Source organism: Xenopus laevis, chromosome 6S (assembly GCF_017654675.1).
Source record: "Xenopus laevis strain J_2021 chromosome 6S, Xenopus_laevis_v10.1, whole genome shotgun sequence".
Classification (NCBI taxonomy): domain Eukaryota; kingdom Metazoa; phylum Chordata; class Amphibia; order Anura; family Pipidae; genus Xenopus; species Xenopus laevis.
The window spans coordinates 18,186,673-18,200,568 of record NC_054382.1 but is presented as its reverse complement, the minus strand read 5'-3'; the positions used below and the strand labels follow the sequence as shown (position 1 = coordinate 18,200,568).

The window sequence follows — 13,896 nt, the reverse complement described above, 5'->3', positions numbered from 1 at the left end:
ACAAAATAATGATTAAACGTCTTGAATTAATTCACTTCACTCCAGGTTCCGTGCTGATCAAGATATTGTATGTACAAAAATGTACCTGGTCATTTGGGGGTGAATTACAAAAGAAGTTTGGGTAAAACAGCAGATTAATAAATATATAAATATGGGAAGACATTTATATCTAGATGGAAAGTACAGCAACATCTGCCATTTGATCTCAGCAAACGTGAAGTTCATCTCTTCCCCCCTGAGTGATGCAGTACAGGTATTGGATCCGTTATCCGGACACCCGTTATCCAGAAAGCTCCGAATTATGGAAAGGCCATCTCCCATAGACTCCAGTTTATCCAAATAATCTAGATCTTTGAAACCGATTTTTTTCTTCTGTAATAAAAAAAGGCGCCCTAGCCGAAAACACTGAGTCCCATATCTGTGCTGGTCGGCTTATGGTTTACTTTTTAATATACAGGTATGGGATCCGTTATCCCGAAACCCATTATCCACAGAGCTCTGATTTACAGAAAGGCTCCCATAGTCTTCAAATAATCCAAAAATGTTTTCTATGTAATAAAACAGTAGCTTGTACTTGATCCAAACTAAAATATAATTGATCCTTTTTGGAGGCAAAACCAGGCTTATGCAATGTTCACAGTAGACTTACAGTATGGAGATCCGAATTACAGAAATATCCATTATCTGGAAAACCCCAGGTCACGAGCATTCTGGATAACAGATCCCATACTTGTATGAGTGAATATGTACAGTCTCTGTACAAGTGCTACAGAATACGTTGAAAAAGAAAAGCTATTATTGTTCTGTAGAGAGAAGAAACATATTCTGCAGCTTTTTCCAGTCTTTGCTTCACTTTCAGTTCCTGCACCAATAGGGCTTACAATCTAATTCTCTATTAGTCAGCTATACATCTACACACATTAGACTTGTGGTTTTTGTCTGATGTCAGTTTAGACTTTGGGAGAAATGCCAAACAAGAGGTTGTCAGAAAATTATTCCTTGTTTTGTTTGTACAGATATGGGACCTGTTATCCAGAATGCTCGGGACCTGGGTTTTTCAGGATAATTGATCCATCCATAATATGGATCTTCAGAGCTTAAGTCTACTGGAAAATCATGTCAACATTAAATAAACCCAATAGGCTGTTTTGCTTCCAATGAGGATTAATTATATCTTAGTTGGGATCAAGTTCAAGCAACTGTTTTATTATCACAGAGAAAAAGGACATAGTTTTTGGATTTTTTGGAGGCTATGGGAGCCTTTCTGTAAATCAGAGCTCTCTGGATAATGGGTTTCGGGATAATGAATCTCATACCTGTATATTAAAAAGAAAAGCATAATCCGACCAGCGCGGATATGGGATTCAGTGTTTTCAGATAGGGCGCCTTTATGTAATGTGGCTCACTTTACCTTCGGTCGTAGCTCACAATATAACAAACAGATTATTTTATGATTAAAACAATTGCCAAAATGTATGTTCAGGACAAGTTTTGCCTCTTTAGGTCTACTAAAAAGAGTTTTAAAAAATGAGGATGGTTTTGCCACCAGTATGAACATATACAGCTTAGTTATCATCAAGTACAAGGTCCTGTCTTATTATTACAATGAAAATAAGAATAACTAGTTTTAATAGGACATGTTTTATAAATTAAGCTGTAACCACAGTGTGTTTTTTCACTCCGTGTCAGGACAGCGGCTCCTGTTGTGGAACATGATAAACGAAGAGTTTAAACATCACAGAGGGAATAGTACATACACTACTACGGCTGCTGCGAGCTTCTATACAACTCTGCTGGGATGGTTCTGGTTCTTGCAAAGGGTTACCCAGTGGAAGCACATGAACTACATGATGTTCTAGAAGACAGGGGCTGACTCTGTATTGTGCAAGCTTGTCCCAAATGTGCCACAAATGTGACACCGTCCTAGATGAAATATTTCAACATGTTGATGCAAGTTCAGTACAAGGAGGGAGAAAACAAGACCCCTCTGTCGTAGCCACAACAGTTTCCAAATATTCCGAGTAAACATAGAGCGAGGCATGGGAATGATGGTGGAACTACATATTTCCAGTACATGCAAAAACACCAGTATGTAACCAACTTTCTGTGCCCTAGGAATCTCTTTACCCCCCCCATTCATTGACTTCTAAAGATCTAGAAATGCTCATATGATGGTTTCATTTTCACATTTTAGGAAGCCCATTCCATATTTCTTGCACACAAGGGGGGTTCAGAGCACCTGCAACCCCTTCCTCTCCCCAAAACACAATTGCCTATGGAACAACCCACCCTCTAGCAGTCGCAGCCGAGCATTCTGCATAGATTGACAGCAAATACAATACAATAAAAATGTATAATACTAATCATATTTTATTATATTTCTTATTTTTGAGCCTGCAGAAGTTCTCCAGTCCCTCCCACTAGAGCCCATACACAGGGGAGCCAGTTATTTCTGTTATAGTTCCAAGAAACGTGTTCTGTAGAAACAGGACTATTGTAGACGACAGCAAACTATAATAATTATTAATATATATAGTTGTGATGTATCAAGCACTCCCACGCTGACAAATGTTTACTAACCCAGGTGCTATCCTTTTGCCAATTATTCAGAGTTCACCAAGAATTGGGATTTTTAGAAAAATAAAAACTTTATTTAGTTCATCATTACAAGAAAACAGGCCAACGTTTCGGTCCCCATCTTCGACCTTTATCAAGACTATATATATATATATATATATATATATATATATATATATATATATATATATATATATATATATATATATATATATATATATATATCTCAAGTGACAACATATTCTGTAGAGCTGTACAATAGATGGGTGTAAGCTGAATATACAGATTACATTAACAATAAACAGAGAAAGGGCTATGAGACAAACGGAGTGGGGATATATATTTTAGCAAGTGTATGAAATGTGAATAAAGTAGGTTTATAGGAGTCTTTGTTTCACAGCTTGAGGGGAAAGAGTTAATGGACTGCAGGAGAACTTAAAGGGGTGGTTCACCTTCAAATACTTTTTACAGTTCAGTTGGTTTCAGACAGTTCACCAGAAATAAAGACTTTTTCCAATTACATTCAATTTTCTATTTGTGATTGTTTTTCTAATAAAGTGTAAAGTTTAATTTTTCACCTTCTAAAGCAGCTCTGGGAGGGGGTCGGCGACTCAATGGTCTAAATTGATACATATAGTTGATAAATTTGTTATCTTTGTCTCTGCTGAGAAGAATGTCTGAGTTTCATTAAAGGAGAAGGAACGTTGTTTCACACTTGGGGTGCCAAAAGTAAGGCACCCCCAAGTGAATGTATTTACTTACCTGAAACCTGCTCCTATCAGCAGAACACTGCTATAGTTTATATATATATATATATATATATATATATATATATATATATATATATATATATATATATATATATATATATATATATATATATATATATATATATATATATATATATATATATATAGAGATAGAGTGAAAAGCCGAACTTCAACTAAAAAGTCGACTACTTCATTCTACTGCGCATACGTCTGCCCTGTGCAATTTGAAGAAAGAAGAAGCCGGAAAAGGATCGATCTGTGGTGCTCGCTGGAAAAACCCCGGGCCGGTGGAGTTTTCTGCTGATAGGAGCACCGGCCCAGAGTTTCAGGTAAGTAAATATATTGATACAATAGTTACTAATATTCCACAGATGCTGCTGAGAAATGTATCAACTAATTGTATCAACTAAATTGTAACAGTTCATATGCTCCTGGATCACTGAGCTGCCAGACTGAGACATTAGAGACTGGAACATTTAGGGGCATGTTTATCAAGGGTCGAATTTTGAATTGAAAAAAACCTTGGAATTCGAATTCAAAAAGAGCAACCAAAATTAAGTCAAAGTTTTTTCGATTAGGTCCGTTTTCGATCGAATAGGTCCGTATTCGGCCGAATTCGAATTGTACGAATCGAAGGAATAGCGCATAGATCGAATTCGATTCTAAGTTTTTCCCCAAAAAACGACGATTTTTCAAAGTCCACCAATTGACTCCAAATGGGTTCTAGGAGGTCCCCCATAGGCTTAAACAGCAATTTGGCAGGTTTTAGATGGCGAATGGTCGAAGTCGAATTTTTAAAGAGACAGTACATGATAAATTTCGATATATGAATTTTTAAAAAATTTTTTCAAATTCGAATCAAATTTGGACTATTCCCTAGTCAAAGTACACAAAAAAATAGATAATAAATCTGCCCCTAAACTTTAAACTTAAATTTTTGGAAAACAGTAAAAAATAAAAGCTGGAAAGCAATTGGAAAATAACTTTGATTATGATGAACAATCTGAAAACAACTGAACTGAAAAAAAGTATTTGGAAGGTAAACAACCTCTTTAAATGAGATGTAACTCATAAAAAAAAAATATAATTCTTAGGAACTCTGCAGGATACACTCTCTATAAATGTTCACCGGTTATGGAATTCCCTTATCCCTTTCTGTACTCCTGACCTTGACTTTTCAAACCACGTAGCAGAAGTCAGCTCTCCCCCAGCAGAGACAGGTCTGTTCATCGGCTAAAACAGCAAAAAGAGTTCTCTCCAAAAGTAAAGACCAAAAATATGATAAAAAAAATCAAATAATTTATTAGGACATAGAGATGACAGCCTAACTCATTTGGTGCCTACTGGGGCACTTACTCATAGGCTGCCTTCTGCGACATTGTTTCTAAAGTCACAGCCACCAGGGCAGAGAGCAGAAAGGGTTTTTATGTTTTTTTATTGAAAACTTTACAACTAAACGGAGGCAGCGATTTCATTTGCAAGTGTATGTAAGGAATGTCTATTGGGAAGTTGCTTAGAATGTCCAGTCATCGGGGCAAATCTGTAATTTTTGTGTTGATGGATTTAACTGAGGGGCAAAAATAAATGAAAGGATTCATTTTTTAATAACAGATGAATGTTAAATAATGATCTCAGCTTGGGAATGGGCCGCAGCACCTATACACACATTTCCAAAGAAACTGGGTGATTAACCCCCCGTGCTGTGGTCCAGGAGAGGCTATAATGCTATACTTGTCTGCCCCGTGTATCAAAACCAGATTTCACATACTGTAAGCAAGCGGGACATGTTCTGTGTGTACTCAGTAACCTAAAACCAGTGTGGAATCTACTCTGCCCTATTCCCCAGCCCTGGCTGCTGCTTTGAATGACAGCGTATACAGTAGCCGTCTGTGACTATCGCTAGCGCAAGGAATGATCCATATCCAGAGATTTCACCATTAATTGATCCCTCATGTCAAGCAGCAGAGGGGATTGTGCCCGGAGGCTGCTACTTTGTGCAGTTCCAGGAGCGAGCGACTTGCTGCACTCAGAAGACACCGGGAGCCTGCGATTTCTTTGATCCCTGCGCTCTGATGAACATAAGACTATTCCCAGTGTAACAGGGACTGATACATTACAGTGATCCTCCTTCATACACTGCCGTCAACAACCTGCTGCTACAACGTCAGCCCCGGATCCCAGTGTGGTTTTACTATGTTTAGACTGAAGCGGAGCAGCATTTAAGGGCGGCCACCATAAATATTTGCAGGGATGTAATTCAGACTGTATTTGTCTGTTCTACATAAAATATGAACAGCTGTGTGAATTCCCCAGGCTCTCCTACCTTATACTACAATAACATGACCTGTCTTACTTTCCAGCTATCCATTTAACTGCCCAAAGCCTGATCTCTCTGTCTCTCCCTATAGTAACAGTGGGATAATAGTCTCTGGGAAGGGGAGTGTGACTGTGGGATAGCAGGTATAGTAGGGAGAGATGGTGTCTATAGTAACAGTGGGATAATAGTATCTGGGAAGGGAGTGTGACTGTGGGATAGCAGGTATAGTAGGGAGAGATGGTGTCTATAGTAACAGTGGGATAATAGTCTCTGGGAAGGGACTGTGACTGTGGGATAGCAGGTATAGTAGGGAGAGATGGTGCCTATCGTAACAGTGGGATAATAGTCTCTGGGAAGGGAGTGTGACTGTGGGATAGCAGGTATAGTAGGGAGAGATGGTGTCTATAGTAACAGTGGGATAATAGTCTCTGGGAAGGGAGTGTGACTGTGGGATAGCAGTATAGTAGGGCAGAGATGGTGCCTATAGTAACAGTGGATAATAGTCTCTGGGAAGGGAGTGTGACTGTGGGATAGCAGGTATAGTAGGGAGAGATGGTGCCTATCGTAACAGTTGGGATAATGTCTCTGGGAAGGGAGTGTGACTGTGGGATAGCAGGTATAGTAGGGAGAGATGGTGTCTATAGTAACAGTGGGATAATAGTCTCTGGGAAGGGATGTGACTGTGGGATAGCAGGTATAGTAGGGAGAGATGGTGCCTATAGTAACAGTGGATAATAGTCTCTGGGAAGGGAGTGTGACTGTGGGATAGCAGGTATAGTAGGGAGAGATGGTGCCTATAGTAACAGTGGGATAATTGTCTCTGGGAAGGGAGTGTGACTGTGGGATAGCAGGTATAGTAGGGAGAGATGGTGCCTATAGTAACAGTGGATAATAGTCTCTGGGAAGGGAGTGTGACTGTGGATAGCAGGTATAGTAGGGAGAGATGGTGGCCTATAGTAACAGTGGGATAATTGTCTCTGGGAAGGGAGTGTGACTGTGGGATAGCAGGTATAGTAGGGAGAGATGGTGGCCTATAGTAACAGTGGATAATAGTCTCTGGGAAGGGAGTGTGACTGTGGGATAGCAGGTATAGTAGGGAGAGATGGTGCCTATAGTAACAGTGGGATAATTGTCTCTGGGAAGGGAGTGTGACTGTGGGATAGCAGGTATAGTAGGGAGAGATGGTGCCTATAGTAACAGTGGGATAATAGTCTCTGGGAAGGGAGTGTGACTGTGGGATAGCAGGTATAGTAGGGAGAGATGGTGCCTATAGTAAACAGTAGGATAATAGTCTCTGGGAAGGGAGTGTGACTGTGGATAGCAGGTATAGTAGGGAGAGATGGTGCCTATAGTAACAGTGGATAATAGTCTCTGGGAAGGGACTGTGACTGTGGGATAGCAGGTATAGTAGGGAGAGATGGTGCCCTATAGTAACAGTCGGATAATAGTCTCTTGGGAAGGGAGTGTGACTGTGGGATAGCAGGTATAGTAGGGAGAGATGGTGCCTATAATAACAGTGGATAATAGTCTCTGGGAAGGGAGTGTGACTGTGGGATAGCAGGTATAGTAGGGAGAGATGGTGCCTATAGTAACAGTGGATAATAGTCTCTGGGAAGGGAGTGTGACTGTGGGATAGCAGGTATAGTAGGGAGAGATGGTGCCTATAGTAACAGTTGGATAATAGTCTCTGGGAAGGGAGTGTGACTGTGGGATAGCAGGTATAGTAGGGAGAGATGGTGCCTATAGTAACAGTGGGATAATAGTCTCTGGGAAGGAGTGTGACTGTGGGATAGCAGGTATAGTAGGGAGAGATGGTGCCTATAGTAACAGTGGGATAATAGTCTCTGGGAAGGGAGTGTGACTGTGGGATAGCAGGTATAGTAGGGAGAGATGGTGCCTATAGTAACAGTGGGATAATAGTCTCTGGGAAGGGAGTGTGGCTGTGGGATAGCAGGTATAGTAGGGAGAGATGGTGCCTATAGTAACAGCGGGATAATAGTCTCTGGGAAGGGACACTGGAATTGTAGGAATAGGATAAGATTTCAAAACCAACACTTCCAAGTGCAGAAGTTTAGCCATTTACACTGCTGGTAAAATACAACTCCCAGCACCATTTGAGAGTCTTTAGTTACTGGGAGTACAAGCAGATGTAGTTCAACAAGAGCTGAAAGTATAGATTGTAGATAGTAATTTTTCATAATAAATCCCAGGCCCTGTCATGCTTTGCCTGGGCTTTGCCTTCAATAAAGATAACCCTGCACTACCCATTTCTCTTATTGTTTTAACTTTATTCCACCTCGTTTTCCTTTGTTTTTTTTTTAATTGAAATAAAACGTTTTATCAGACAGAATTTCCAGGACTCCGCCAGCTCCATCCCTTCGCTCCCCCCCCCCAAATGATTGATTACATGTTGAGTAACAAGCCGACTCTACATATGACACGTGTGTGTTATAATACTTGCAGGGCATTACATTTGGATGCCATTAAGATACACAAAGTGTCAGTTTAGAGGGTTCGTTAATGAATGGCCCAACTGTCGGCTCATTTGCTTATACATTATGACTTATATTAATAGCAATGTTCCAAATCTGCCGGAGAACACAGCGAATTCCAGGCATGTTTCATTCGCTACACAGCGGATCCATTCAGCCCTCTCTATTTAATGAGGATAACGTGGGCTATTTTATCTCCCCTATCTAGATATTCCCTGTAAATAAATTGGATTTAACTCCTGCCTTGATAAATATTGTATTGTATATATATATATATATATATATATATATATATATATATATATATATATATATATATATATATATATAAACATGTTAAAAGGGACATCAACTTAAAGGGAATTCTTTGCCTAATGACAAAAAAGGGTAAATTGTCTCTTGTGCACTGCTGGTTCCTATTGCTGAGACAATGTAGCAGAAGTAATTTCTCCTGCATCTAAGCCAGATCTATTATTACATTGTTTCAATAGTCAGAACCAGCAGTGCAGGGATCAGCAAGGGACAGACAGACACTGCTTGTAACTGCAGCAATTTTAACAAATAACTTTATTGTAAATGATTAATTAACGTGTAACTCGGGGTGTCCATCAAAGGGGACATAAACCCAAAGCAAATTATTTGCCTAATAACAAAGAATGTAATATAAAGCCACTTTTCAACACACACACTCATTTTTTTAATTTTTCGATGTCCCTTCTGCACTGCTGCAGCTCACTGTTGAAACAATGTATCCGAAGTCCGTTCTCCTGCATATAAGGCAGGTTTATCACCATAATGTTTTAAAAGTCTGAACCAGCAGTGCAGGGAGCAACAAAAGACAGACACTGCTTGTAACTGCAGCTATATTTACAAATAACTTTATAAAGTATTAATTAACGTGTAACCCAGGTTACACATCAAAGGGGACATAAACCCAAAGATAATTATTTGCCTAATGACAATAAATTTAATACAAAGCCACTTTTCAACACACACACTGACTATTTATTTAATTGTTGGATATCCCTTCTGCACTGCTGCATCTCACTGTTAAAACAATGTAGCAAAAGTCAGTTCTCCAGCAGCTAAGGCAGGTTTATTACCATACTGTTTCAAAAGTCAGAACCAGCAGTGCAGGGAGCAGCAAGGGACAGACAGACACTACTTGTAACTGCAGCTATTATTACAAATAACTTTCTAAAGTATTAATGAAGGTGAAACCCAGGTTAGACATCAAAGGGGACACACACCCAGAGATAATTATTTGCCTAATGAAAAAATGCAATAAAAAGCCGCTTTTCAACACACACTCATTGTTTAATTGTTCGGTGTCCCTCCTGCACTGCTGCCTCTCACTGTTGAAACAATGTAGCAAAAGTCAGTTCTCGTACAGCTAAGGCAGGTTTGTTACCACATTGTTTCAGAAGTCAGAAGCAGCAGTGCAGGGAGCAGCAAGGGACAAACACTGCTACAAATATGTTTAGGAATGTTTGGCTTTCCCTTTAATAATGAACATGAGGGATAAGGCAGTGGATAAGGGGTTAATGAGACGTCGCACCTGGTGCAGTTGGTCGCGCTTCTTGGGATTCCCGATCAGCCAGTGGGAATAAAGAAGAACAGACTCCACCACAAGAGAAAGGATCTTGAGTCCGGCTCAGCCCGGGGGCCGGTGCATGTGAGAGTGGGGTCGGAGCAGACGGGGGTCGGATAATCCAGTTCGCCTGCTGCCTATTCCCATCCCCGCTGCCTCCCGCACATGTTTCCTCTGCTCCGTGTCCTCCAGCAATAACCACACAAGCGCGGCCGCCTCTCATCTGTTCTATTTAGGGATCTGGGGCAGAGGGGCCTGCACTGCGCATACTCCACGCGGCTCATGTTTCCCAGCTGCGCGGAGCAGTCTCTGAACATCTTGTGCTGATACAATGCAGGTTCCGGGGCGGGCAGCGGGCGAGGGGAGGAGAGTTCTGTTCACTCGCTCTTCTTTCTGCGAGTCGCGCTCAGTTTGGGAAAAGACAGGTAGAGACAGAGCTCGCTTACACCAGCCCCTCTGTCTCTACTATTAGCTCTGTCTGTACTATTAGCTCTGTCTGTACTATTAGCTCTGTCTTTACTATTAGCTCTCTCTATTATTAGCTCTGTCTCTACTATTAGCCCTTTCTCTATCTCTACGATTAGCTTTGTCTCTACTATTAGCTCTGTCTCTAATATTAGCCCTTTCTCTATCTCTTCTATTAGCTCTGTCTCTATTATTAGCTCTGTCTCTACTATTAGCTCTGTCTCTACTATTATCTCTGTCTCTACTATTAGCTCTGTCTCTACGTTTAGCTCTGTCTTTACTATTAGCTCTGTCTGTCTCTACTATTAGCTCTGTCTCTACTATTAGCCCTTTCTCTATCTCTACGATTAGCTTTGTCTCTACTATTAGCTCTGTCCCTACTATTAGCCCTGTCTCTACTATTAGCTCTGTCTCTACTATTAGCTCTGTCTCTAGTATTAGCTCTGTCTCTACTATTAGCTCTTTCTCTATTATTAGCCCTTTCTCTATCTCTACTATTAGCTCTGTCTCTATTATTAGCTCTGTCTATACTATTAGCTCTGTCTCTACTATTAGCTCTGTCTCTAGTATTAGCTCTGTCTCTATCTCTACTATTAGATCTGTCTCTACTATTAGCTCTGTCTTTAGTATTAGCTATGTCTTTACTATTAGCTCTGTCTCTACTATTAGCTCTATCTCTAGTATTAGCTCTGTCTCTACTATTAGCTCTCTCTCTATCTCTACTATTAGCTCTGTCTCTACTATTAGCTCTGTCTCTACTATTAGCTCTGTCTCTATCTCTACTATTAGATCTGTCTCCACTATTAGCTCTGTCTCTACTATTAGCTCTGTCTCTAGTATTAGCTCTGTCTCTACTATTAGCTTTTTCTCTATCTCTGCTATTAGCTCTGCCTCTAGTATTAGCTCTGTCTCTATCTCTACTATTAGATCTGTCTCTACTATTAACTCTGTCTTTAGTATTAGCTATGTCTTTACTATTAGCTCTGTCTCTACTATAAGCTCTATCTCTAGTATTAGCTATGTCTCTACTATTAGCTCTCTCTCTATCTCTACTATTAACTCTGTCTCTACTATTAGCTCTGTCTGTAGTATTATCTATCTATCTATCTATCTCTCTAGCATCCATCTATATGCCTATTGATTTATTTCTCATATCTATTAGTGGTGTAACTAGTGACAGTGGGGGCCCGGGTGCAGGATGTTAACCCCCCCCCCCCATGGAAACAATCAAGTGGATGTGATCACACTTGCCGACCCCCAGTACTTACATTGATTTCTATGTATATTTCTATGTCTATTAGCTGTCATTTACTGATATACCTATCATATGTCTGTCTATCCATCAGTCTCTATCTCATTTCTCTGTACAGCCATGTGACTAATCTACATCTTTCTACACCAAGAAAAACCACAAATCCCAGGATGCTCAGCCAGTCATGTGGCCGAGAGCCAGGACCTGATGTGCTTCCTACATAGAAATGTGCATTACCCATAGTATCAACCTATTAACTGACTAGCATTGCCACATATGTATCATCCCACACCATAACCACTGACAGATGACTCTGTGCCAGCTTAGGGGGCTCCATGTTTCAAAATAAAGAGAGTACTGAGTGGTTAAATCTGCAACTGCTGCTGAGCCACTAACAAAACAACAATTACAATTAATTAAAATATATTCATTCAAATAAATAGCTTTTCCAGTAACTACTTAAATGAGGCACAAAAAAATGTTTCAGTTTAAGTATTTATATATATATATATATATATATATAGACAAATACAAGATTCCTCTGCACTCAACCCATTATCAATATATTTAAGACAGAGACATTTTGTGCATACTGCTACTGAAAAATGCCTTACCCTTTAAACAAAACAGGGATTGTTTGTCCATATATTGCAATATATTTAAGCTGGCCAACTACGTCAAAGTCATCCCATATCTGGCCAGTCCTATGCTCAATTTTATCTGATTCATTAAGAATTCTATGGTTTCATTATACATTTTATAAAAGGGACGAATACGTTTTACCTGCAACTTACTAGCTGCTTTCAAAGTAAAACTCCCAAACTTGGCTGCCCTTTTATTAGACACCAGTGGGATCATCCCACACCATAACCACTGACAGATGACTCTGTGCCAGCTTAGGGGGCTCCATGTTTCAAAATAAAGAGAGTACTGAGTGGGTAAATCTGCAACTGCTGCTGAGCCACTAACAAAACAACAATTACAATTAATTAAAATATATTCATTCAAATAAATAGCTTTTCCAGTAACTACTTAAATGAGGCACAAAAAAATGTTTCAGTTTAAGTATTTATATATATATATATATATATATATATATATATATATATATATATATATATATATATATAACCTGAATCAGACGCTTGCACTCTAAACCAGTCTTCCATGAACGTGGGTGCTGGGTCAAAGTATTTATGTAGAGTTCAAGAGGACCCGCACACCTTGGTTAGTGAACCAAAAATTTCTTTATTTTTCAAACTTGTGCATCCAACGTTTCGACCCACATTAGGGCCTTTATCAAGGTCCTTGATAAAGGCCCTAATGTGGGTCGAAACGTTGGATGCACAAGTTTGAAAAATAAAGAAATTTTTGGTTCACTAACCAAGGTGTGCGGGTCCTCTTGAACTCTATATATATATATATATATATACTGTATACATGGTGTGTATGTCAATGATTATATTTTTAAACCAAGTAACATTTTTCATATTTCATTCCTACTTGCAAATGATTTCCTTTCAGAACCACAAAACTATCATCTATCTACAGCAGGGATCCCCAACCTTTTGAACCCGTGAGCAACATTCAGCAGAAAAAGGAGTTGGGGAGCAACATAAGCATGACAAATTTTCTTGGGGTGCCAAATAAGTGCTGTGATTGGTCATTTTGTAGCCCCTATGTGGATTGTCAACCTACATTGTGGCTCTGTTTGGCGGTACACCTGGTTTTTAGACAACCAAAACTTGCCTCCAAGCCAGGAATTCAAAAATAAGCACCTGCTTTGAGGCCACTGGGAGCAACATCCAAGGGGTTGGAGAGCAACATGTTGCTCACGAGCTACTGGTTGGGGATCACTGATCTACAGGGTCGGACTGGGGGCTGCTGCTTCGAGCCCCCAAACCCCCCCCTGGGCCCCCTGGCGAAGAAACCTCAGACCCCCCGGGTTGCAGCTCCCCTCTGCCCCCCCTTAGATGATAGATGATCTATCATCTATCTATCTGTAATCTATCATCATCATCATCTGTCATCTATCTATCTATCTATGTATCATCTATCTATCTATCTATCCATCTATCTATCTATCATCTATCTATCTATCTATCTCTCTCTCTCTCTCTCTCTCTCTCTCTCTCTCTCTCTCTCTCACTCTCTCTCTCTCTCTCTCTATCTATCTATCTATCATCTATCTATCTGTCATCTATCATCATCATCTGTCATCTATCTATCTATCTATGTATCATCTATCTATTATCTATCTATTTATCTATTATCTATCTATTTATCTATCTATCTATCTATCTATCTATCATCTATCTATCTATCTATCTATCTATCTATCTATCTATCTATCTATCTATCTATCTATCTATCTATTATCTCTCTCTCTCTCTTTCTCTCTCTCTGTCTCTGTCTCTCTCTCTGTCTCTCTC

General features: G+C 39.8%; 1 protein-coding gene across 3 annotated transcripts in view; it reads right to left on the bottom strand.

Annotated features, from left to right (window-relative positions):
- The window catches only part of mkx.S (mohawk homeobox S homeolog), a 97,983-nt gene extending 87,914 nt beyond the window's left edge, over positions 1 to 10,069 (bottom strand). Inside the window, exon 1 of one of the 3 annotated variants that reach the window (XM_018268724.2) lies at positions 9,715 to 10,069. In XM_018268724.2, the coding sequence (XP_018124213.1) occupies positions 9,715 to 9,970 (256 nt within the window). In that variant the 5' untranslated portion in view covers positions 9,971 to 10,069. 3 annotated transcript variants of the gene reach the window in all.
- Between the last annotated feature and the right edge of the window lie 3,827 nt (positions 10,070 to 13,896).